The 22,150-nt window shown below is 49.1% G+C and overlaps 3 protein-coding genes across 6 annotated transcripts in view; 1 reads left to right on the forward strand and 2 right to left on the reverse strand.

Annotated features, from left to right (window-relative positions):
• The window catches only part of LOC125959800 (UHRF1-binding protein 1-like), a 25,984-nt gene extending 16,144 nt beyond the window's left edge, over positions 1–9,840 (reverse strand). For both annotated transcript variants that reach the window (XM_049692742.1, XM_049692743.1), the window contains exon 1: positions 9,096–9,840. In XM_049692742.1, coding sequence (XP_049548699.1) covers positions 9,096–9,139 — 44 coding nt within the window. In that variant the 5' untranslated portion in view covers positions 9,140–9,840. The remainder of the gene's footprint in view (positions 1–9,095) is intronic.
• Positions 9,841–10,120: 280 nt separating this feature from the next.
• On the forward strand, positions 10,121–12,166 carry LOC125959812 (U4/U6.U5 tri-snRNP-associated protein 2). Its single transcript, XM_049692763.1, has 3 exons — positions 10,121–10,234; positions 10,321–11,563; positions 11,632–12,166. Exons 1-3 carry the CDS (start codon positions 10,201–10,203, stop codon positions 11,885–11,887), a joined length of 1,533 nt encoding a protein of 510 aa, XP_049548720.1. The 5' UTR covers positions 10,121–10,200; the 3' UTR covers positions 11,888–12,166.
• Positions 12,167–12,320: 154 nt separating this feature from the next.
• On the reverse strand, positions 12,321–21,900 carry LOC125959806 (nuclear hormone receptor HR78). Of its 3 annotated transcripts, none has more exons than XM_049692755.1 (5): positions 21,138–21,900; positions 15,570–15,939; positions 14,268–15,456; positions 13,922–14,199; positions 12,321–13,856 (listed from the first exon to the last, which is right to left on the reverse strand). In XM_049692755.1, exons 2-5 carry the CDS (start codon positions 15,934–15,936, stop codon positions 13,321–13,323), a joined length of 2,370 nt encoding a protein of 789 aa, XP_049548712.1. In that variant the 5' UTR covers positions 15,937–15,939; positions 21,138–21,900; the 3' UTR covers positions 12,321–13,320. The 3 variants fall into 3 exon arrangements, with proteins under 3 accessions (XP_049548712.1, XP_049548714.1, XP_049548713.1); XM_049692757.1 differs by lacking the exon at positions 21,138–21,900 and adding an exon at positions 18,165–18,378; XM_049692756.1 differs by lacking the exon at positions 21,138–21,900 and adding an exon at positions 16,031–16,247.
• Between the last annotated feature and the right edge of the window lie 250 nt (positions 21,901–22,150).

Genomic DNA, 22,150 nt, shown 5'->3' on the forward strand with positions numbered 1-22,150 from the left:
TCATGATAAGCATAAATCATCCCCTCATCCCCTTGGGTCGGTGGGGGATGGGGGAGGAGAATATAAATGCAAACCTTGCCTTGTCTCGGTTGCCAGTGAGACCGAAAATGCAATCATGGAAATTATCACGGGAGCTCATTAGTCCAATAGGCGTCGCATCGTCTCACAAACCCACAAAACCAGCCCCTCAGCCAAGCTGAATTCACGAAAGAGACATTAGAGCAGGGCAGCGAGCCTCGGGAGAATCATTTACACCTTCCAACCGAGTCCCGGGTTGTGCTTATACCCGTCCTGAGAAGAGAAAGATTTGGTTGAAAGCAATTTACCACCTTGGTGACGATGGACAAATTAGATTTCCAACGAATTTTGGCACCAAGCTTTGGATTGGGATATCCTTCCTGCACCAGGCAAGCGACACACATACGCACGTGGATATAGTGAATGTAGCTTGGGCAGAATGGTGCTGTGTGGCCAGTACTGGATCAGGGAAGAGGCGAGTAAATGTCCACGAAGAACCACTGGAAGAGATATTACAATTTCCCATGAAGCCGCCGTGAAGTCAAATTAAAATGTCACCGGCGTACATCGCTGTGCCCACCCCACCGCGTAATGTAGCCTTTTGCGTCAGGCGCACAATTACCCCCCAAAGCCCCCAGAGAAGTTGGCAAAGTTTTGTATTAAAAGCACAGGCACAAACTTGTGCAACTAGCAGGACAAATGGCGGAGTCAGTAGCTGGGCTCATTCGCATCCTGTTTTCCTCTGCCAGGTCGAGGATGCCGCCGGTCTGGATACGGGCGCCGGGCGTCTGCACTGGTCAACAGGTAGAACGGTATTACGGAGAGGAATTCAATTAAGCCCTGATCCTGCGTCCGTGACCGGAGTGTGACTTTTTCATCCTGGAAAGCCCGCGAGCACCAACCGGGAAAATAGCTTCCCCGCTACCCAGTGTCACCCAGTTTTTCATCTGCTTCTCGCGAACGGGAAGGTGAAACCTTCCGGGCTATCCTTTTTAGTACGCCCTATCTCTCTTCTTTTCTTGCACACACATACATACAGTGGGAACAGGGCCCAACGCAAACGACTTGGTGGTCAACCATCATCACCAGACGGCTGGCGGTTCCTTAAAAGATGTGTCAGTTGCAGCAGCCTCCCTAGCACGATATCGATTGAGCTGAATCGTCACGCAAGAAGTCTGACCTTTAGGAGATGATGATTTGAGTGGGCATTGATCAATCATAAGCAGATTTACAGCGTAGGGTGTAGACGTAGCTACAGTTCCGTGGTAAAAGAAGTTTTTTTTTAATAAGGCCTGGTCCTTATTACTTTAGAGCGGTGGTTTTTGTAAGAAATGACAGAAACGGCCATACAAATGGCAAGGGGGGATTCACTTAATCTGTCGTGCAGGGGTATCTATTGCAATGTATTGAAATGGAACATGTTAAGAAATTAATATTCTTTTTATAAGTATAACATTAAAGACAAGTATATTTATTTTTTTTTACTGTAAAAATTATTGTGCATGGGCCAGTTTCTGAATATAATGATATAACGATGGTACTCATCGGTCCATGTTGATCGTTCATATATTAAAAGGCTTACCATGGTCTACCAGAAGATCAACTAAGCATAATCAATGAAAAAATAAAATGAAGATACTGTGAGAATAACGTTTGTAACATAGATATCTACCTCTATAGTACTGAGAAATTCCATTTGTTCCATTATCTAATCATTGCACAGTTCCTACCACTCATCTTAATTCCTCGATCGATCGAACAGACTTCAGGGAAACTCGGACAACCGTAATGTACTAGTTTGCCAAGTAGGCCAGCACCGCAATGCATTCACCTAACGTAAAAACCACGTACATGTCCGTATAGAACTTGGAGAGAAAGAACAACTTACCGGAGACAAAACCTTTACAGCGACCCCTATATATGCGACCCCTCGATGAATGTGAACGGCAACGTCTTAACCAACGAACCATGCGAGGTACTCTTTCGTATGAATTTCTAATCTTGAAAGGAAGCCATGACACAATGCCATTTACGATGCACTGCGAACGGTCCACCGGAACGTCTGCACAAAATCCCATACCACACCACATGACATACTGCTGGGCGCATCCGTACGTTGTGATATGATGTGCGAGCTATTATTAAGCACGTCATGCATAAGAAATGCGTGCGAAACCGAAGCAAGCAAACCGGGCCGCGGATGATAGTTTCAGCCAAACAGACCGCCGTAATGCTTTCGATAGAGATCCTTTGCTATCTCCAACGGGACACATCCGTGTTTTACGACGGATGACTTGTGTCGAGCCACTCAGGAAGGTGATCTATGCTGAAGTGCAAAGCTGCCTCGTTTACATGCCCGGGCACAAAGTTAAAATCGAACGCCAATCGCTAGAAGCACCCTCTCATCAGCTGCCTTCGTTGGTGACTTCATTAATTAGTTGCAGCCATGAGAGATGCGAGCGTAGATTGAAGTAGTTTGCAAACGGATCAAAAAAATACTTGATCCTTGCGGGCCCTCCCTCCAGGGTCATTAGTCGGTTATCTACATCGGGTACAGTGGATGCTGCCGGTCCTTTCCATCGGAGGCGCACGGTGTCCTTGATTGCTTCGAGCTAGGTGTGCGTTGCTGGACGGTCGCCCTCGGTGGGATCAGTTCCCATCAAATGAAATAATAATCAGCAGCAGCTCGCCCCGGGCACCAACCAGGCAGACATCCTTAGCAGGAGCAGCGTTCCGATGGCGATGGATGTAACGATGTGGCGACGTGAACTTCCTCTCGGCCACATCGGTCATATCCCGTCGCGGAGGATGGACGAGTAGTCGGCTGGAGCTGGAACACTACCGAACATCGTTAATGTTTCGCTGCCGCTTCCACTGCTGCTCCTCATCGGGAGACTCATCGTTTGGCAGCGTAGTTGGGTGGAAATAAATTTCATTTCATTATTTATGTATTCAGCCCGAGTGCTGCTGATGCTGTTGCTGCCAGTGCGTTCGCTAAGCCCCGAGATGAGCCCTGCTTGCCCCGTTGGATGGCTTGCGCTTCCGCTTAAAGCTAAGCACGTCCTTTTCCTCGAGCTAACAGCCAGAAGCAGCAGCAGTGTGATCGATACTCTATTCGTCCTTTCATCGCGTCCTTTCTTCGCGACTCACCCTCATTTACAATCAGCGTCTCTGTGCCACAGACATTCCGTGCACGTGCTCCACGCTGCTCTATCTGTTTCCCTTGCGCAAGGTGGCGGACGATAGATTTCCCCTGGACCGTCCACCCATCATCATCATAACTATGCATATGCGCGGTTCACAACTATCGCACCCAATAACAGTCGCCGGGTGTCTGCCCTGCCGCGAAGGACGATGATGCACGTTCCAGCACGTGCTCGCTTCGTGATCGGTCGGCCAGTCCAACGAATTATGCGTTCCCGTTTCGCGTTTCGCACTGGAAAATGGCTTTTGCAAATGGGCACGGAGTGGAAAAGTGGCCATTTTCCACTCGCCAATTCGCCATCACTCGTCTTCGTTTTTTTGCCTTTCCAAGGTTTACATTCCAATCAATCAGACTTTGGAGGAAAGCGCGGGGGAAAAGGGTAATTCATTTTTCCTTCACATAAAACACACATTAATTACAATTCACCTACCATACGGATGGTGATGGCGGCTACGGTCGACGGTGCAGTGCCTTGTCTCGATACAGGAGTCGATGGAAATCAGATGCAAAAAGGATTACCGCAACCTCTGCCGAATGGGGAATTCCGGGACGTTATGTCGGAAACGATTATTTATGATGTGCAAATGGGATCCGTTTCCCACTTGATCCGCTTAGCACAATGGTCGCGGGAATAATTTATGGCAGTTTTCTCGCTTCCTAAGCACTGTCATTGGGTGCTCTACCCCGATTACGGCGACAGACGGGAGTGTAAGGTGTGGGTGTGAAAATTTCCCAATCAAATATTTATGCATCATCTACACTTGGAAAGTGGGAGAGAACGGGAAGATAACTCTTTTGTTGATGGTAACGCCCTGGCGCACACAATGTCCGGACATTCCGGCTGTGCATATGCTGGACATTTTTTGGGTGACCTTCGTCCGTATCAAGACGATTGCATCGCATTCTGCAGAAAGGCATATGGTGCACTTTGTGTTGGTGAAATAAAAAAAAACGACTAGAAGTGATCCTTGAGACGATAGAACAACATGGTCCCCCGTGGTACTTAACTGTGAAGTGGGTAAATACCAGAATTTGAAACAATGTTTTTTTCAGTATTTCGTACGATTACCATGAGTAGCTCGAAATGAGCTTTTTCAATATACAGTACGTGGTATGTATTGAAACATAGTTCACTTTGGATGCTAAGCTAAGGTAAGAACGGAAAGTTGTCAGTTAGCTTTCAAATACAGCACAATACTTCTAGTAAATGTTTATCCTGTAGTAATTGTGCCAGATTTGTTTTTATCGCTTGAGGAATGCAGTAATGGGCCTCGTGTTAAGTATGCATAACGAATGTTTATTTCATCAAAATCAAAAAAATAAGAAATCATCTGAAACCCTTGTTTCGGTTCTTGTGAACATGATTCACTGATAAGATAACATATGACATATGCTTTCATGGATTGGAAAAAGATGACAAAATTATGAATGCATTGATGCACCCAAGTTCGGGCATCGAAGAATCGATGATACGTGTGGTCACGTCTAGGTTCCACACATCAAAGATCGATATCGAGAAGACAAACGCAATGTATTGACACGCTCCGCTAGTTCTGGTGTTGTTTTTTCGTTTCGTTTCAGAATAAATATTTGCATCGGTTGAAGCGGAGCAATAATAACATCCCAGAGCTTGTCGAGATATTCAGTTTCAGAAAAAGGATGAGTCGATACGAATAGCGATGATAAAGGGTGTCTACGTAACGAGCTAGATTTCTGCATTCAACTATACAGCAGGTAATAGAAACATGATTTTTAAATACGCATCCAACGGGTTAGGAACGGGTTTGCTGGATGTTTTTTTTTGTGTTGGTCCCCGGAATCTTAGCAACTTCAGCATAGTTTCCATTAGCAACTATTCTGTTGTTGGCGTTGAGAATGGTTCACACTTAAGTTATCGCCCTAATTAACCAGTCACCCCCATTACCAGTACCATTACCTTCCCTGCAGTGCATTCATGCTGAGAAGCTGTTACCGCCAGTCATGCCAGTAACATATTTCATTTCTCTTTCTCTCTCCGTAGAGTCGTCCACCGGGACAGGACCAACCCATAGGCGGTGGTGGTAGGTGGCATGGGCAGCTTAATGAGTGCTGCCGCGTACTTGAAGCTGAACGTGTCTGCAAACTATCAGGCAAACAACAGAAACATGCTTTTGGAGTGCCGTCCTGCAAAAGCACAGTTTCTGTTTTCGTGTAGAATGGTTTTGTTTTTTTTCTCCTCCTCCTGTAATGCCATTCCGACGGACGCTGAAGGTCCCCCGTCACCATGCTTGCAAACCCTTGATACATATATAGGAAGGACAAGCAAAGTGAGATCTGAAAAAATGTGTTTTAACTCAAGCAAAAACACCTACAATTCATCCACGTCATAGCTGCTGCTGTCGGTCAGGCAAAACTGTTTGCTGTGAGAGGTCTCCAAGAGCGCGAGTTCTTCCATCCCCATATGGGGGGCAGCAACCGATGCGCTACCACTCGAAGGGTTCAACAAAATGCACCATGTAACACACCGGCAGCAGCTAACCTACGCCACCGCACCTGGCCACTGCAAGGACGCAAGTTACGCTAGAAAAAAAAAAGTTCACCGGACCGGTTGGTCGGTTAAATGAGTTTACTTTCTTGGCAAAACACACCCGGACCCGACAGACGACGACGATAGCGTAGATTTATTGCACTGACCAAAAAGGGGGGTGGGGGCGAGCGCGCTCGGTGTTGGTGGTAAAACTTCTCACAACCATTTATCAATCGGAAGCACTTCTCTCTCTCTATTTCCAGACAACAGAGTCCTCAACAAAGTTACTCCATTTCTTTCCTCCCATATCACAGGGATCCGTGGAATGAAGTTTGTTCTTTTTTTGGTTTTTGATGCTCAAGCTGCTGTTCCTGCTACTGCTGCTGCAGTGGATCCACACCAAGCAAGCGCTGGAAATCGCCGTTTCCGAGACGACGTGCTTTTGAATGCTCTTGAAAAAAAATCGGTCGTTAGCAAACAACCAGTGACGCAATTCGGCACGCCGGGTCCGAAATAATCGTTACGGGTTCCCTTGAGCCAGTTTCGGGAAGTGCGCCTAGTCTATCGGTAGATGGGCAGACAGGGTTATGCTCTTATCACCATCAGTGACCGTCAGGCCGATTGAAACGATCGCGTTGGCAATCGGTAATCCATCGTCCGGTGCACAAGCGCTGTTTGCTGCGATGCGATGAAGCAATGTAACGACCATAACCACCAGTCCGCCGATTGTAGAGGTGCCTAGTGTGGGACAAACATAATTTCCGGCAAACAAAAATATCCCACATCTCTCTCTCTCTCTCTCTCTCTCTCTCTCTCTCTCTCTCTCTCTCTCTCTCTATCTCTCTTTCTCTCCCTCTCCCTCGTCGTCATCAAGGTGTGATAAGATGAGAAAGCAGCGCCGGAATGTTTACCAACTGCGAGATAACAGACTGGCGGTAAAGCAGTTGCGTGCACTGAACGCTGTAGAGTAGATTGTCCCATGACTAGCGTTTCGGCGAAAATAGGGTTACAAATCCGGCCACACTGGAAGATGTCACGAGACTGGCACTGAGTGCATTGCATCGTACATCCATTGGATCGGATTGTGTTTTGTTGATTCACTTCAAGCGAAGGATATACTATGATGCAGCTAGAAAACATTACCCGACCAGGCGTACTATTATTTCTCTTCCTCATCTCGTCTTGTGGCTCTTCCGTTCGAAAACAGATGCCAGCAGTGTTGTTGCTGCTGCTGCTGCTGCTGCTGCTGATAACAAACAAGAATTAACGACATTGTATGCTCCCTTGTGGTCCCTAGGATCATCTATCCGTTGAAAGGAGCATCGCACGATTGGCCATAATAATTGATCCAGCAACAATGTTAAGGTAGGTAATGGTATGTTCAAGAAGCAGCAGCAGCAGCAGCAGCAGGCACATAACAATGCGCCGAGTATCATAATTGTATGGTGTGTGGCTTCAGGGCTTCCAGCTTCCGATTACGGCGTTCAGCGAGCTGGAAGACGCTCCAGTTTAAACGCCTGGCGCGCGCTCCACAATAGACGTGACATAATTTGTAATCAATCCTTCGCCACGTTTATCAAAAAGCAAAGCCGCGCATCACACGAACAGCGCGCGATAAAATTATCATCCAGCCATGCCACACTCAAACACCACCACAAGGCACCAGGCACCGGCAGGTGAGCTGGAGATGGCTGAGAAGAGTGTGAATGGAAAAATACTTTAGGAAATTTGTGAAAACTCCCCGACACCACCACACTCCCGCGCGGACGGCTCCCGGGAACACTAATTTCATTACTGTCGAAGCGTTTATACTTTTCTGTTTTATTTCCAAGTGTTTCTAGTAGCCTTGGCGACCGTGGCGTGAACGTAGTGGGCCATTGCCGCTAGCAGCACGCGATACGACGGAAGTCACACCGATCGAAGTGTGCGACCTCGCTGGCCGCGCACAGTGCCATATGGTACCGACCGACCGAGGGCACCAGTTTCGGATTCACGGCACTCGGTACGACAAGCGACGAGTCAAGGGAGACGAGATGCATTCGCACAGGTGCGCGCACACACACACAGGCACACACCCGATCAAGGGTGGCATAAGCGATAAGAGCAATCCGGTCCGGTGCCCGCACCGCGCTACCGGATGTCGCACCGCCACCGTCGCTGCCGCTGGAGTGCCATTTAATTTTGTTTCCATAAAAGCATGGATAAAATATGAGGATCCTACATCCCTCCAGGGTGTATGCGGCATGGTTCAACCGTTCACCGTCCCCGTGAGCCCCGGAGGAGTTGCCACCGTGTGTTGAAGTGTGCCCCTCCCCTTCCGCTTCCTTAACGCAGAGAACGTAAACCGGTGACCGACCGTTTCGGAACCGTCGACGAATTGGGAAAGAAAAAGAAGGCTTTTCGCGTTCGTTGTTTCCTTTGCGTTCCGCGTACCGGAAGCGGTACATCTTCAGGCACACGATGCCCGCCCCTTCAATGCCATTCTCTGCCCGTTCCTTGCTGTCCGTGGGGCTTTCATGTTTGTGCTCGTTTCATATTTTCTTAACCTTTTCTTCCGAACACGTCACGCGGTGCTTTATTGGCGTAAAACGGGTGGGGGACACCTTGGGCCCAAGGATCCGCCAACCGGTATCGACATCAGTGGTGGTTACAAGAGACCCGTGGTGGCCTTTCCGAACGGAATACACACAGTCTTCAGTGCGAACGTGAAAGAGAGGTGGTGCTGAAACAAAGGATAGCCAACAAATTAATTTACATTTAAATGACATGCAAACAGACGGCACGGTGAACATCCCGTTCGTCTACTGGCCACCGGAGGGAGATATGTTTCCGGCGGGTTTTACTGGGACAGTAACAAATTAACTGGGCACGACGGGCACCGGTACGAGACCAGTCCCTACACCACGCGATGGTCCAATTTTCCTCCCAGGGTTCGAAGGATCGAAATGTCGTAATGCGACACGATTTGGCATCGCGCAGGGTGGATGGTGGGTGGTAGACCACCCTCTCCCGGTATTGGTGATTGGTGCGTGTGTGGGGGAGGTGTATATTGGCAAGCTTCCCAAAAACCTCCGTTACGTCGATGGCTCTTATCGATGAGCCGAAGGACACTCCGACTGGACCGCGTTGCGTTGTAGGCGATCGACCTAATTAGAATCCTTGCGGTCCACTACTGCATGAGGTGTCAATGCTCGTTGGATGAGGGTGGGGGATGGGGGTGTTAAACGACATTCATTATCGTACACAAAGCGTAACAGCTGTTGGCAAAACTCGTTCGTGTTGTGTGACCTTCACGAAGGGTGGAAAGTGGGCTGGTCCTGGTCCTGCTGGGGGGAAGGTGTTGGCCTTCCCGGGTACGATTCTTACCGTGAAAGATGTTTCAGCAGCTGGTTCTTAATAATGGACACCATTGTGACCTCTCAGTAGCTGACGCACATACAAGCACACACAAACACAGATACAGACACGAACTGCCTTCAACAAAAGCCGAAGGATGCGATGAACTCGGAACTTTTCACTTCCGGTGACGGCGACGGCGACGGCGTTCCTTATCACTCACTCGCTGTGCCCGCGACACATATCGCTAACCTGTGGTCGAGTGGTGGAGAGGAAAAGAAGGTAGGGCCTCAGCTTTACATTCACTCCGGAACACGGTTTAAACCACGGCGACAACGGTGGTGGTGGTGGTCGATATCACATAACTTCGGGCTATCGGGATCACTTCTTTCGCGGAACCACCAGCAAGAAGATCACTAACAAAGAGGCTGACTCAGACACTGATTCATCCTGGAACACCGCACTCAGCGTATCACGGGACCTTTCTAGGAAATAACTGAGCCACGCATGCACTTACTACGGGGACTTGCTGGAACTCGCTCTTCGTAATATGAGGTGACAACAACGCCACCCGCACAAAATCGTCGTTCTCGTTTCCTTTGGAATTTTTCCGTTCCACCACTACTGAACGCACTCCACGGTACGCTTACATGATTGCCATACTACTAGCTCATCGCACAAAGGCACCACTCCAATTAGTAGGTCGAAAATTGAACAACTTCTGGATAAATTTAATGTTTTGGTTTGGAGCCTCCGCAACGCTGGCTCGCACCGAACCGAACCGAGAGAAGAGTGCGAAAAAAGAGGGAGAAACACGTTGACAGCTCTAGCCTGCCGCACATGGGATGCGGCACTTACGACCGATGTGGACAACTTTTTGGCTTGTCCAACACGGGAACCAACGGGACGCTTCAGACCTGCTGCTGATGCGATCGCTACGGCAGTTGCGGCGATAATTCGTGTAGAAATGACAAATGAGCGCAACAGCCGCAAATGCCGCATCCTATGTGCGGCAAACTTGAGGTTTCCGTGTTTTGATTTTTTGCCGGCCCGCGTCCTCGAAAAGTGGTTTCTTTTCGTTCTCAGCGTGTTTTAACTGATAAAATATAACATTTTACGTGTTACTCCATCCGAAATGGCCGCAGTAGCGAAACGTGTAGTTCATAAAGGTATCATATGCTCGGTTTAAATCACACTCCCCGAATCCCACCAGAAAAACTAACCTTAAAATGCTTTGTTTACATCGACTCTACAGAGGGAGAGCCCCCGGCGGAGAAGAAGCCAAAGTTGGAGGATGATATTGAGGACGATGAGGAAGAGGATGCGACAGGGAACCGTGTGGTCAAGCGGAAACAGACCATCACCGATCGGTCGAAACAGTGTCCGTACCTGGACACGATCAACCGGCACCTGTTGGATTTCGATTTCGAGAAGCTGTGCTCGGTGTCGCTGACGCGCATCAACGTGTACGCGTGTCTGGTGTGCGGCAAGTACTTCCAGGGCCGCGGAACGAACACGCACGCCTACACGCACTCGGTGGCCGAATCGCACCACGTGTTTCTAAATCTGTCCACGCTCAAGTTCTACTGCTTGCCGGACAACTACGAGATCATTGATTCGTCGCTGGACGACATCAAGTACGTGCTCGATCCGGTGTTTACCGTGCGCGATATACGGCACCTCGATGATGAGGACGTGAAACAGTCGCGAACGGTCGACGGTACGTTCTACAATCCCGGCGTGGTGGGACTGAATAACATCAAGGCGAACGATTACTGCAACGTGATCCTGCAGGCACTCTCGCACGTGAAACCGATTCGGGACTTTTTCTTGATGGAGAAGAACTACGCCAACATCAAGCGTCCGCCTGGTGATACGGCGTTCACGTTGGTGCAGCGATTCGGTGAGCTGTTGCGGAAGCTGTGGAATCCGCGTAACTTTAAGGCGCACGTGTCACCGCACGAGATGCTACAGGCGGTGGTGCTGTGGAGTAACAAACAGTTCCAGATCACCAAGCAGGGTGATCCGATCGAGTTTCTGTCGTGGTTCTTGCACAGCCTGCACAAGCAACTGCGCGGTAATCGGCAACCGAACTCGTCCGTCGTCAATCGTAGCTTTCTCGGTGAGATGAAAATCTACACCCGTAAGTTGCCGCCGACCGAGCTGGACGATGTGCAGAAGCAGCTGCTGTTGGCGACGGACGAGTATCAGGAGAAGGAGGAAACGTCCACGTTCCTTTACCTGACGTGCGATCTGCCCGCAACTCCGCTGTTCATTGATGAGCTGCGGGAAAACATTATCCCGCAGGTGAATCTGTACCAGCTGCTGGCCAAGTTTAACTCCATCTCGGAGAAGGAGTACAAGACGTACAAGGAAAACTTTCTAAAGCGGTTCGAGATCACGCGCCTGCCCAAGTATGTGATCCTCTACATCAAACGGTTTACGAAGAATACCTTCTTCCTGGAGAAGAATCCCACCATTGTCAACTTCCCGGTCAAGTAAGTCCTTACCATTCATTCGATGTATACAAATGATCCATGGCCATGTTTGTGTTTGCATTCTCAAGGAACGTTGATCTCGGTGACATTTTGACGGAGGAAAACAAGAAGACGCATCCGTTCACCAAGTACAACCTGGTGGCAAACATCGTGCACGACGGAGAACCCAATTCGGGCACGTACAGGTGTCATATTCTACAGAAGAGCACCAATCAGTGGTATGAGATGCAGGATCTACACGTCACCAACATTCTGCCACAGATGATCACACTCACGGAAGCGTACATTCAGATCTATGAGCAACAGGAAACAGATGAAACGTAGGCAAAAGCAAAATCGTACTACAGGAGAGATGAAATGGTCGTTCCTCGTTTCCAATTTTATAAATTAAATCCACTAAGAGACAACTGCCGCTGTCCCGCTCGACAACCGAGTTCTTGTGTTGGGTTAACATTCTCCGTTTTAAGAACCATCTACGAATAACTAAACCAATTAGGAAAAATTAAACCCAATCGTCTGTTTGTTGAGAAGCATTCCGTTTCATCGAAATGGTCTGCAAGAAATGAGGAAGGAAAGGAAGAACAAATGGTCAAACATCGATGTTTCTGTTTACGTTTATTGTGTACCCAAAATGGTACGGTGTGAAATCTGAGTATAATGAAGTGTATCCCAGCAACATCTACCAGAGTTTGGTATCCTGTCGGACAGTCCAACGAGATGCTCTGTCAATCCTATTTTAATGCCTTCGCTTGAAATTGGTTTCATTCTCTATGCCTCTACCTGTGACGAATACACGTCTACTGGAATACTTTTGGATATCCTTTGCTGTGTAGTTATCGTACGGTGTGTTTGTGTATACACATTGAGCGCCTCAACCGAGGGCTCTCCTCGGTTACTCGTTTAGCCTGGCGGGGCTTGGTCCCTGACCAAACGTTTATCGGCTGGAAGGCAAAAGCTCGAAGCCCGCTCGTCTTAACAGCTAAATATTGCCCATTTTCTTACGCAAAACGATTGCGAATCGCGCAGTTTCGTCCTCTTCCTTATTGTCTACGACTCTGTGGTCGGTGCGATTCCTATTCGCCACGCGCAACACTTTACCTCACACTAAGCTCAACGATTAAGTCGTTTTCTAAACAACTAATACCTTCGTCAGGTACGGTTTTTGTTTCGATTGGTGGTTGCCGAAAATCGGAAGAAAAGGCAGAAATCGATTGTTAATCAGGCAGATAATCCTTATGTTCCCCTATTCCTGGCGGTTCGTTAATCCTCCGCGACGTCCAAGTACAAAAGCTTTGAACTTACCTACTGCATCTAACACTTAACTTAATACCGAATATCAGCTATCTATCTAGTTTCCTGCTGATTGCCATCGCTCCCTTTCTCGATAATTCACGCACTGGGTCCACAATCTACTGCACGTGCTTACGTGTTGTCTTTGGACGCTTCGGCACTTCGGTACTTCATCACTACCATTCAATGTTCAATGTTTTTTTATAAATCGAAAAGAAGAAATCGCTAGTAATACTATACACACACGTACACGTGTGTGTGCTAAGGACGAAATTAATTGCAATTTGTCTGTTAGTTTGGTGTTTTGTGCATAAAACGTTGGAAGAGATATGTGATTTACCATTTAAATTCCATCATTCTTCATGTTAAGGCCAAACACCTAAGAGTCTTTTTTCCCGTTCGTAATGCACTGTCGGTGGTTTTGCTTGAAGAAAAAAATCCTCCTCTTACAACTCTTCTCCACTAAGTCACTCGTCACTATCCATCGCGGATGGATTTGACTGTCCACCGCCACCACCACCACTGATTGCTATACCGTTGTTGGTGGCATTTTGCTTTTGAAAGAGCGCAGCAAACGAAACCGCACCATCGTTCGTCTGTAGCACGTACGTAAGCACACTATCGATCTGTACCTGACCGAGCAGATTGCTGAAGAACAAATCCTCTAGATCGCGCTTGGAGTTGAGGGCACGCAGTGTCGGTAGCTTCAGCAGCAGCTTCATCAACCGTTGCTCGTGCTGAGCTTGTCGTGCGTTGCGCTGCTGCTGCCGCTGCTGTTTGCGCTCTCGGTAGTATTCGTCCTCGTCGTCGTCTTCGTGGTCGGCCTCTTCCTCATCTTCCTCATCGTCAGCACCGCTGCCCGTTGCGCGCAGGTTTTCCTCACTTTCGCTGCTCACCAACCGGGCGTGTTGCTTGCTGCGATAGTACTCGCGGAACGAACCCAAAATCATTTCCTGAATCTTGATCAGATGCTGATTCTTGCCATTGTCCTGCAGGATGTTATCTACAATGGAACAGACGACGTATTAGTATCGCTGCGTTCTGATATTAAATACACCGTATGCGTACCAGGATTGAAGATCGACAGCAGCCGCAGATAGGCATACTCCTGGTCGGTTAGATTCAGCTTCTGTAGATCGTTCACAAACTCCTGCACCAAGAGGATGTACTTCATCAGGTAGCTAATCACCTCACCGGTGTACTTCTTATTGAGGATGACGGTTTTCATGTACTGGATCAAGGCGAGCATGATCGAGTTGAACGAAAGCTGCCCGCTGCTCTGTGCCAGTCCGATCATGAACAGCTCAGGCCACACCTGACGTACCAGTTCACCCTGGAAACTTTCACTGCAAAAAAGGACATTCAAAATAAGCGTCAAGGATCCAACTCTCCCTCTATCATACCATCCTCTCACCTGAGCAACTGGAACAGATGATTCTTCTTCATCCAATGTACGGTAGCAAACAGTATCCGGGAACCGGTCTCGCACACGTAGTGCACACCGAGATAGTTTGGCAGCACGTTCGGTACCTGGATGTCGAACGTTACACAGTTTTCGGTCAACACGGGCGACCTAGCACCATTACCCTCGCCACCATAGTCGAACCCAGCGCCAGTGCCACCGAGACACTCATCATCATCCCGGCCACCGTTACTGTGTTCTGATTTGATGCCAAAGTTGTTGTTCAGATTACTGTTCAGCTCCTGCTCCAGGCTCTGGATGAATTCGAGCGAGCTGCAGATGAGCGTTTTCTCTACCGAGTTTGAATCGCTCGTGTCCATGGCGTGCGAGGAGAAGGAAAGGTTTGCTCCACCACCACCACCGCCACCGACAGATGAGCCACCGGATGTACCGGTGTTAGTGGAATGGTTCCGCAACGAGAGACCACCTCCGGCACTCACTTCTGCAGCTGCTGCCTGGACGGTATCAAAGAGCGAAGCTGCGGCTGAACCTGCGCTACCCATCGCTCCGACGTGGCTAGACATGGCCGCAGCTGCTGCCGCTGCCGCCGTCGTATTGAGACCAATGAGTGCGGCTATCGAATCCGCTGCACTACTCTGTGACACCACGAGATCTTGCTGTTGCTGCTGCTGATGTTGGTGTTGTTGCTGTTGTTGCTGCTGCTGCTGCTGTTGGTGTCGTTCGATTCCGATCTCGGTTTTGAGCGAGTGCAAACTACCGAACGGATTGGTCAACCCACTACCGGCACCAGAGGTAGCCGAGGTAAGGGAAGACAAGGGATGGTTGCCGGAACCGGACTGTTGGGAGGATTGCTGACCATCGGCACCACGAGTCAGTGATAATGCCGACGGGGATTTACTCGCAGCGGCCTGTTTGCTCAGGTTAGCCGTGAAGTGTGCGAGCGTGAGACCGGGTATGTAGTCGAGGAAGGTTGGTGTAGCGGCGGCTGCTGCAGCTGCCGCCGCTGCTGCGGCCACCGATGCCGCTGCTGCAGATGATTTCTGCTCGCCCAGATGCTGCTGTTGCTGTTGCTGCTGGTGATGGTACTCCTTGTTCCGGTGCGGGTTGTACTTGCTGTTGGGATTTGGACCACCCAAACCATCCTTCTTGTCGACGATCGGCTTCCGTTCGTGCTGTACCGCTGCAATGAGTCCACCGGGAAAAGAGGTTGCTGCTGTCAGCGAAAGGTGTCATTCCAAATAGAGATGGAGGCACTATTGCGCCTCCGCGCCACGCCACGCGGGCTACACTTACAGTCACTGCGCATACCGCAGGCAAGACACTTTTGTAGCCGACAGTACTGGCATCGGTTCCGGTGGTGCTTCGTCACCTCGCAGTTCATCGAACCGCGGCACTGGTATCCGAGCTGTTTCCGGATGGAGCGCTTGAAGAAGCCCTTACAGCCTTCGCAACTGATTGCACCATAGTGCCGGCCGGAGGCCCGATCACCGCATACCAAACACAGCTCGATGCTCATACTGTTCAGTTGCGTTAGGTGCTGTATCGCGCTGCCCACTTGCTGCTGTTGCTGTTGCTTATCGTCCAGGAGATTGGGATGGGTCGCTATCGATGAGCCACCAAGCTGCTGCTGCAGGTGGATGCTACCTCCCTCTAACTTCATTACCTGCAACGATACATGACGAAAGAAAGCAAAGTGGATCAGTTTTTATTCTTCTCGTTGTTGCTGCTAAAAACCTCGGAAACACAATTCCAACCTTCCTAAAACACAAACCAAAACGGCTGTCCAAAGAATCTTGGAAAATCAAATCATTCTCGCGATCACAGTCGAACGTACAAACACTGGATCGTCACCGAGTACGATCAACGTCATCACACACGCGTCAAGCCAGCACAGGGGCACGCCGTAGTGGCCACAATGCTCACCTGCAACTCAGGGAATACCACAAACCCGATCTCCCAAGGAACGGTACAGCGCGGCCCGACCTAAAAGGCAAACGACCGGCTCTTCGTCGCTGCTACTACGAGAGAACGGAACGGCGAGGCGAAGGCAAAGAGAGCACGACGGCCAGAGACTGGCCAACGAGGCTGATGAGCACCTCCCAATAGGCGCCCCTCTATCTATCTCAGTTACATCATCATCTTGATCTTACTACTCATCCATCCTGCTTGGTAGGCAGGCGCGAGAACACTTCGACTACCACCCGACTTCTTGGCGTTCCGCCAGCAGGTTCTTAACCACCACTACCCGAGAGGTCAAAGCTCTTGGTTCGTAGCGCTTCGTTCCGCGCTCTGATTCCACCACACGTTCGCTCGCTCGCTCGCTAGATCGCTCGAAGGGCCTTTCTCTCTTTCACCGCGATCTCGCGATCGCGTGTACCACACCACACAACGGGGCGCCGCTGCTGCTGCTGCTGCTGCTGGCTGGATGACTCTAGATGAAGGCAACCTTTCACGGCACAGCGCTACCGTGATTTAGCTTCTTCACGTGTAATGAGCGCTTCTGAATGTCGTGGTGGCGTGGAGGAGCCCGTTCTCACTCGCATTCGGATGCTCGCTCTTACGCGCTCTACATTCACGCTCGCGATTCCCCGTTTTCTTCGTTCGGGAGGTTTATCATTATTCGTCTCCCGTGAGTCGTTGTCGGTTGAGAAGAAGTTGCTGCCACCTGCCATCACTCTTACTACCCGTGGGGGATGCACTGTGGACGCAAGCTGCACAATCGATTGCATCGACGTAAAATGGTGCAATCCCTCTGGATTGAACATAGAAGCAAGGAATCGTTGTAATCATATCAATTTGATTATCATGTACAACCTCTCTAAAGATATTAGCCAGGCTACTATCATGATGTAACAGTAGTTAATGAATCTTTTCAAAACTACTGTTACATAAAGAAGTTGTTAAATAAATTTCAAATGATTCAATTCGAAGAATGCTAATGACGAAATAACTAGAATGTAGCTCTTGATATAATTACTTCAGACGAAGGTCAAATCTTGGATCAAAAGTATTTTGATAGATTAATGCAGAACTTTCCCTTCGAGCTATTGTTAACAAATGCGTGTTTCTAGACCACAAATCCAATTTAAAATTAGATAATATTCTAAACTTATGGACCGAGAACAAAAGAGATGCCGGTCGTCTTCTCTTTGAGATTCATTATTCTAGCGAGTTAATTACAACCCAAATAAGAAGAGATTATTGTGAACACTATTTATCAGAATAAGTAAAATAAACATTCAATTCAATTTTTACGCAATATTTTTGCAAAATAAATTACTACCGATCGCTAATAAATCGTATGTTTTTCAGCAGTGTACGATCACCGTAATTTAGGCAAGAACCATCCTGCCCATAGTGTACGACCGTTGGGTGCGACTACTGCATCTTTTCTCTCGCTATCTCCTCTCGGAGGCGACGTACGCACACCTTTCTCTCGATTCCATTCACCGTCGAGATCCGCGCGCCGCATCCCTTCCCAAATCCTCCGTGTGTCTCATCGCGATCGCGTAGCGAGTACCACAAGAGCACAACGTTCGGTATTATGATTGTTGTGTACTTAATCGACATGATACGGTTATTCGTTCTTTGGCTGAAGCTTTGGCTCCCGTCGTTTTCCCCCGTGGCTCGACCACCAACGGTTACGGGATGGCCGTTCCGCTACGTCGCGTCGTGTGACGTCGTGTCTTACATTCTCCTGGGACACCATGGACCAGCGCACCCGACATGGAATGAAGAGAAGAGTAGGCGCCGAAGAAACAGGTTCACCATCGGCGCGACGGTTAATCGCGATGACCATTACGATCACTTCTTGCGCCAACAATCAGTGCCCAAAACAGCATTATTACATTAATGTTTAATGCATTTGTGGTTGTCTTGTCAACTTACTTAAATGCTACATCCTTTCCTTTTGATTAAGCTGCATCGATCAGTTCTATCACTATCGCCCTCCTCTCGAACAGCCTACCACTATGATCCGTTATGTATCGCTCGATCGACGGTGGCAAAAGGCAACCGGAACACACTAATTTTCACGACACAACGGGCCGGCCATTCCCCGGGCAGAGCGATGAGCGATTAGAGCTTTTACATAAAAAAAGAAAAGTCCCAGCAATCCATGGGAAACCCTCGTGGTCTGGGCTTACGGTGGTCAACCAACTGGGGGGCCCCCACCACGAAGTGGCCACCTTACCACATGTTGTTCTCTCATAGTGCACCCACGAGGCGCACTCTCTTTCGCTCTCGCTCGCACAGCTACACGTGTTGCTCTGCGCTCGTATTACACCGGCCATCGACCGATCCTAACATTACTACGCACCAACGGCCACAGATGGCTAGGCCCCAGGCCGCAGACCCCAGCCTTCCCCTAGAGTACCCCAAGTGCTTGCCTGCCTGCCTCTGGGGCGTCGTTTTGATAGATTTCATTGAACTTTACACACGCGCGACTGCCCATCGCTGTTCCTGCTGCTGCTGCTGCTGTTGCCGCGCCCATTGGCGTGGCTCATGGGGTTTATGGTCACCGTTACATTCTGCCCTCTTTCCCTCTCTCGCACACACGCACGCACGCACGCACACTCTATCCGTCTATCTTCTTAGCGCCTGCATCTTGTAGCCCTCCTTAATCAAAGGTGCTTGAAGCAGCGGCAGCAGCAGCAGCAGCAGCAGCGGGGTACAACACAGTAGCGGCGGTGACGCCGCGCAGTAGCGCGAGTCATCATCATCCAGAGCAGCTATAGAGGCCCTTCAACCGCGAACGGTTCGCCGGATAGGGTGGCAAGGTGAAACAACAGAGGAACGGGAACGAAACTGCCTACGAAGTCACTTTTTCTTCGCGATCTAGTTTTAATGTCTCGCATGGCGGGGTGGACTGAGAAGGAGAGGGGCTCGTGGGGACCGCCGCAATGGGCTTTCATTTCGTTCGATGAATCTTTCACTGCGCGCTCCAGGTCCAGGAAGGGCCGGTGAAAGAGGATTCTGGTGGGCCACAGGGTGGGAGAGAGAGAGTGAGCGCGAAGGGCCCCCAGTGGGGTACAGTAGGTAACCCTTTTGCCGGAAGCAAAGCAGCTATGAGTTGGATTATCAGACGAGATTGATAAACGTGATTTCAGGTTCGCAAGCGGCTTCAGGCATGAGCTAGTTGTTTGTTGACCACTTTGCTTGCACGTTGAAACCACTCAACTCAACATCCTTTGTTGAGTTGGCGACGAGGTGGAAAGTTTCTGTAAACGATTAAATACATGGCTACTAGACGCATTATAAGCCGAGAAACAATGTATCTCGGAGTACTTCTTGACTTCAAGAGATACGTCTCATTCGAAAGAGATACGTCGAAATCATCAAATCTACGATCGGAAACCAGTGGAAATGATCGACATTATTCAGATTGTCGATGTAGAGGCTTTGAAACAAGAATATTCCGATTTATGATCGCTAGTACTGTGATTAAATGAGGATGTATTATCATTTGCTGTATATTCTGCAAATTGTTATGTATTATTTGACCAAAAAAACAACAATTCAGAATATTTGTTAATAAAAGTGGGTAAACCTCAGCATGCAAAGAAATACCATGATGTCTTCTACGACAGCCTTCTAAGATAGTCAAGGAAACTTAATTCATGCAGCGACTCTTGAGCTGATCTCATAAGATCTCCTGCTGGCGATGCGGAAATAAGGAACGCACTGTATCCGCTAGCCCAGGAGATGGGGTGCCCAGAGATCTGAACTGAACTTTCAACAAACGGCGCCGTGGCCGCGAATGGCCGCGTGACATTCTCTGACTGATCTTGTTACCTTCTCTCTCGTTCTATCTCGCTCTCTCTGTCTCTACCTGGCAACCTGCCCACCGGACAACAAACCAGACCTACGAATGCGGATCGCGGAACCGCGGGAGGAGAGGGTCAGAGCGTCGTGAACCGTTGTACGCTACGTCGCGTCCTCTCCACATAGTGACATTCACCTCGATCACCTTATTACAGGTGTGTGTGTGTGTATGTGGTCGGTACATGAAGTGAAGCGGACCACAGGACAGGATTCGCCGCCTTCGTCGTCACCATCCATTCACTCGAAAGCCAACCTGTTCGTGTACCGCGGGGAATGACACCGAGCGGACCTCACGAGTGTTTGGCCGGTTAATCCGTGCCAATTGGGAAAGGTCAAGCGAGTTAAAAAAAAAACAGGCGAAGAGAAGCAAAACCTAATAACCAAATCGGTAGTCCACCGACCGGAATGGAACGACCAAATATAACCGATCGTCAGCATCGTCAGCATCGGCGGTGTAGAGGTGCGCGAGGCAGACGCTCTAAGACAGGTTGGTTGAAATGGGGCTATATTTACATTTCCTGATGTGTCTCTCCGCGGGCGTCGCTTGGCGTCGTATAAATATCAACGCAGAATGGAGAATGTGGCGTTGGACCGGATTTCAGAGGCCAAAGAGAAGAGATCGTAAAGGTGAAACGATATCTGATATGTCGCCGCCAGATGGAACAATCGTGGCGGATGATGTTGATGAAAGGAATCTTTATGACGTTGTCCACGTTGTCAACGTAGCAGGCGAACCGATCCCGCGCTTTTTTTTCCAGCTCTAGCTTCAAGCTACCTGTTGTTTCCATGGTGATCCTTGTTCGCGAATCGATTCTGCTTTGCTTCGATCTATGCACAACTCATATCGTAAATGCATTCTCGATCTAGGACAGTCTCACTGAACGATCGCAATCAATCATCTCCACATCGGTGGAGTGCCGAAGATGAACGGAGACGAGTAAGTGTAGCACTTCAGTAGCCGATGATCGGACATTCTCCGCGACAAACCACCCCAACATTCCTCCCCACAATGAAGAACACATTTAGCGTGACATTTACCTTTTCTTCGCCCTTGCCTCTGCGCCCGTTCCTCGCTCGTCTCTAGATCCACCGGTCCGGGTTCTCGTACTGGTTGGCTGGCTGGCTGGCTGGCTAGTTGGTTGGCACGCAAGCACGGGGCACAGAAATGAGCCGTTCTTCGTTCGTTTCGCGTCCACGAGATGTGGCTTTTTCTAACGGGAAATCGTGGAATCTGGCTACGTTGCCCGAGACTAGCACTCGGTTTCCGGGCCAGGTGGCGATCGAATGGAGAGGGGTGTTATTCGTCGATGTCACGGTCAATCACACGCACGGTCGTTTAGGCAGCGACACATTAGCCACACAGTTGAATTTTTGGGGATAACTTCAAAGATCATCTTTATGCTGCTGCAACGACGATCGCCAGCGTCATCAGAACTTTGATGGGGCCATTCACACAGCCGCACACCTCACACACAGGACACACCTCTCTCGATCACGAGCTGAGCCGAGCCTTTCCGCGAGGCGAACCGGAAGCAGGAAGAGATTTATGGAGGGGATGATCTTCGGCAGGATCGGAAGTGATCGGAATGCACACGCACGCACTCGCACACACACTGTCACGGGTGCCACTTCACAGGTGCAAGAGAACCTCCGCCTCCCAAGACTTGAATAAACTCCTTGGCCTGCCTTGTCCGAACAAACGGCTTAAGCGGGAACATGAATTCTCCCGCTGACCGCTTTCCGGGACTTAATTTTTGTAGATCTTTCGGAAAACTGAGAAAAAACCACGAGAAAACTTCTTGATATTTTGATCACTTTTTGACACCGCAGTGCAACGTGTTTATATCGTCTAGTTTAATGATTAAACAGGTGAAAAATCGCTGACCATCCTCTCATGCGCTTGTCTTATTGTTGTGCTCTTTTTCACGGGGCCAATATATTGAGTGGTTGAAAAAGTCTTTTCGGATTTCTGACCAAACTTCACGTGATTTTTTTACTACTTATAAATAACTTTATTCAACCATATATTTTCCTTGTTGGTTGGCCATCTT

Source organism: Anopheles darlingi, chromosome 2 (assembly GCF_943734745.1).
Source record: "Anopheles darlingi chromosome 2, idAnoDarlMG_H_01, whole genome shotgun sequence".
NCBI lineage: Eukaryota > Metazoa > Arthropoda > Insecta > Diptera > Culicidae > Anopheles > Anopheles darlingi.

Bases quoted from the DNA above. Each gene is read 5' to 3' on its own strand.
- LOC125959812 (XM_049692763.1), top strand. From the start codon at position 10,201: ATGGCCGCAGTAGCGAAACGTGTAGTTCATAAAG. The intron at 10,235-10,320 runs GTATCATATGCT...TCGACTCTACAG, and splicing joins GAAACGTGTAGTTCATAAAG to AGGGAGAGCCCCCGGCGGAG. The intron at 11,564-11,631 runs GTAAGTCCTTAC...TGCATTCTCAAG, and splicing joins ATTGTCAACTTCCCGGTCAA to GAACGTTGATCTCGGTGACA.
- LOC125959806 (XM_049692755.1), bottom strand. From the start codon at position 15,936: ATGAAGTTAGAGGGAGGTAGCATCCACCTGCAGCAGCAGCTTGGTGGC. The intron at 15,457-15,569 runs GTAAGTGTAGCC...GACTCATTGCAG, and splicing joins CTGCGGTATGCGCAGTGACT to CGGTACAGCACGAACGGAAG. The intron at 14,200-14,267 runs GTGAGAGGATGG...CCTTTTTTGCAG, and splicing joins CATCTGTTCCAGTTGCTCAG to TGAAAGTTTCCAGGGTGAAC.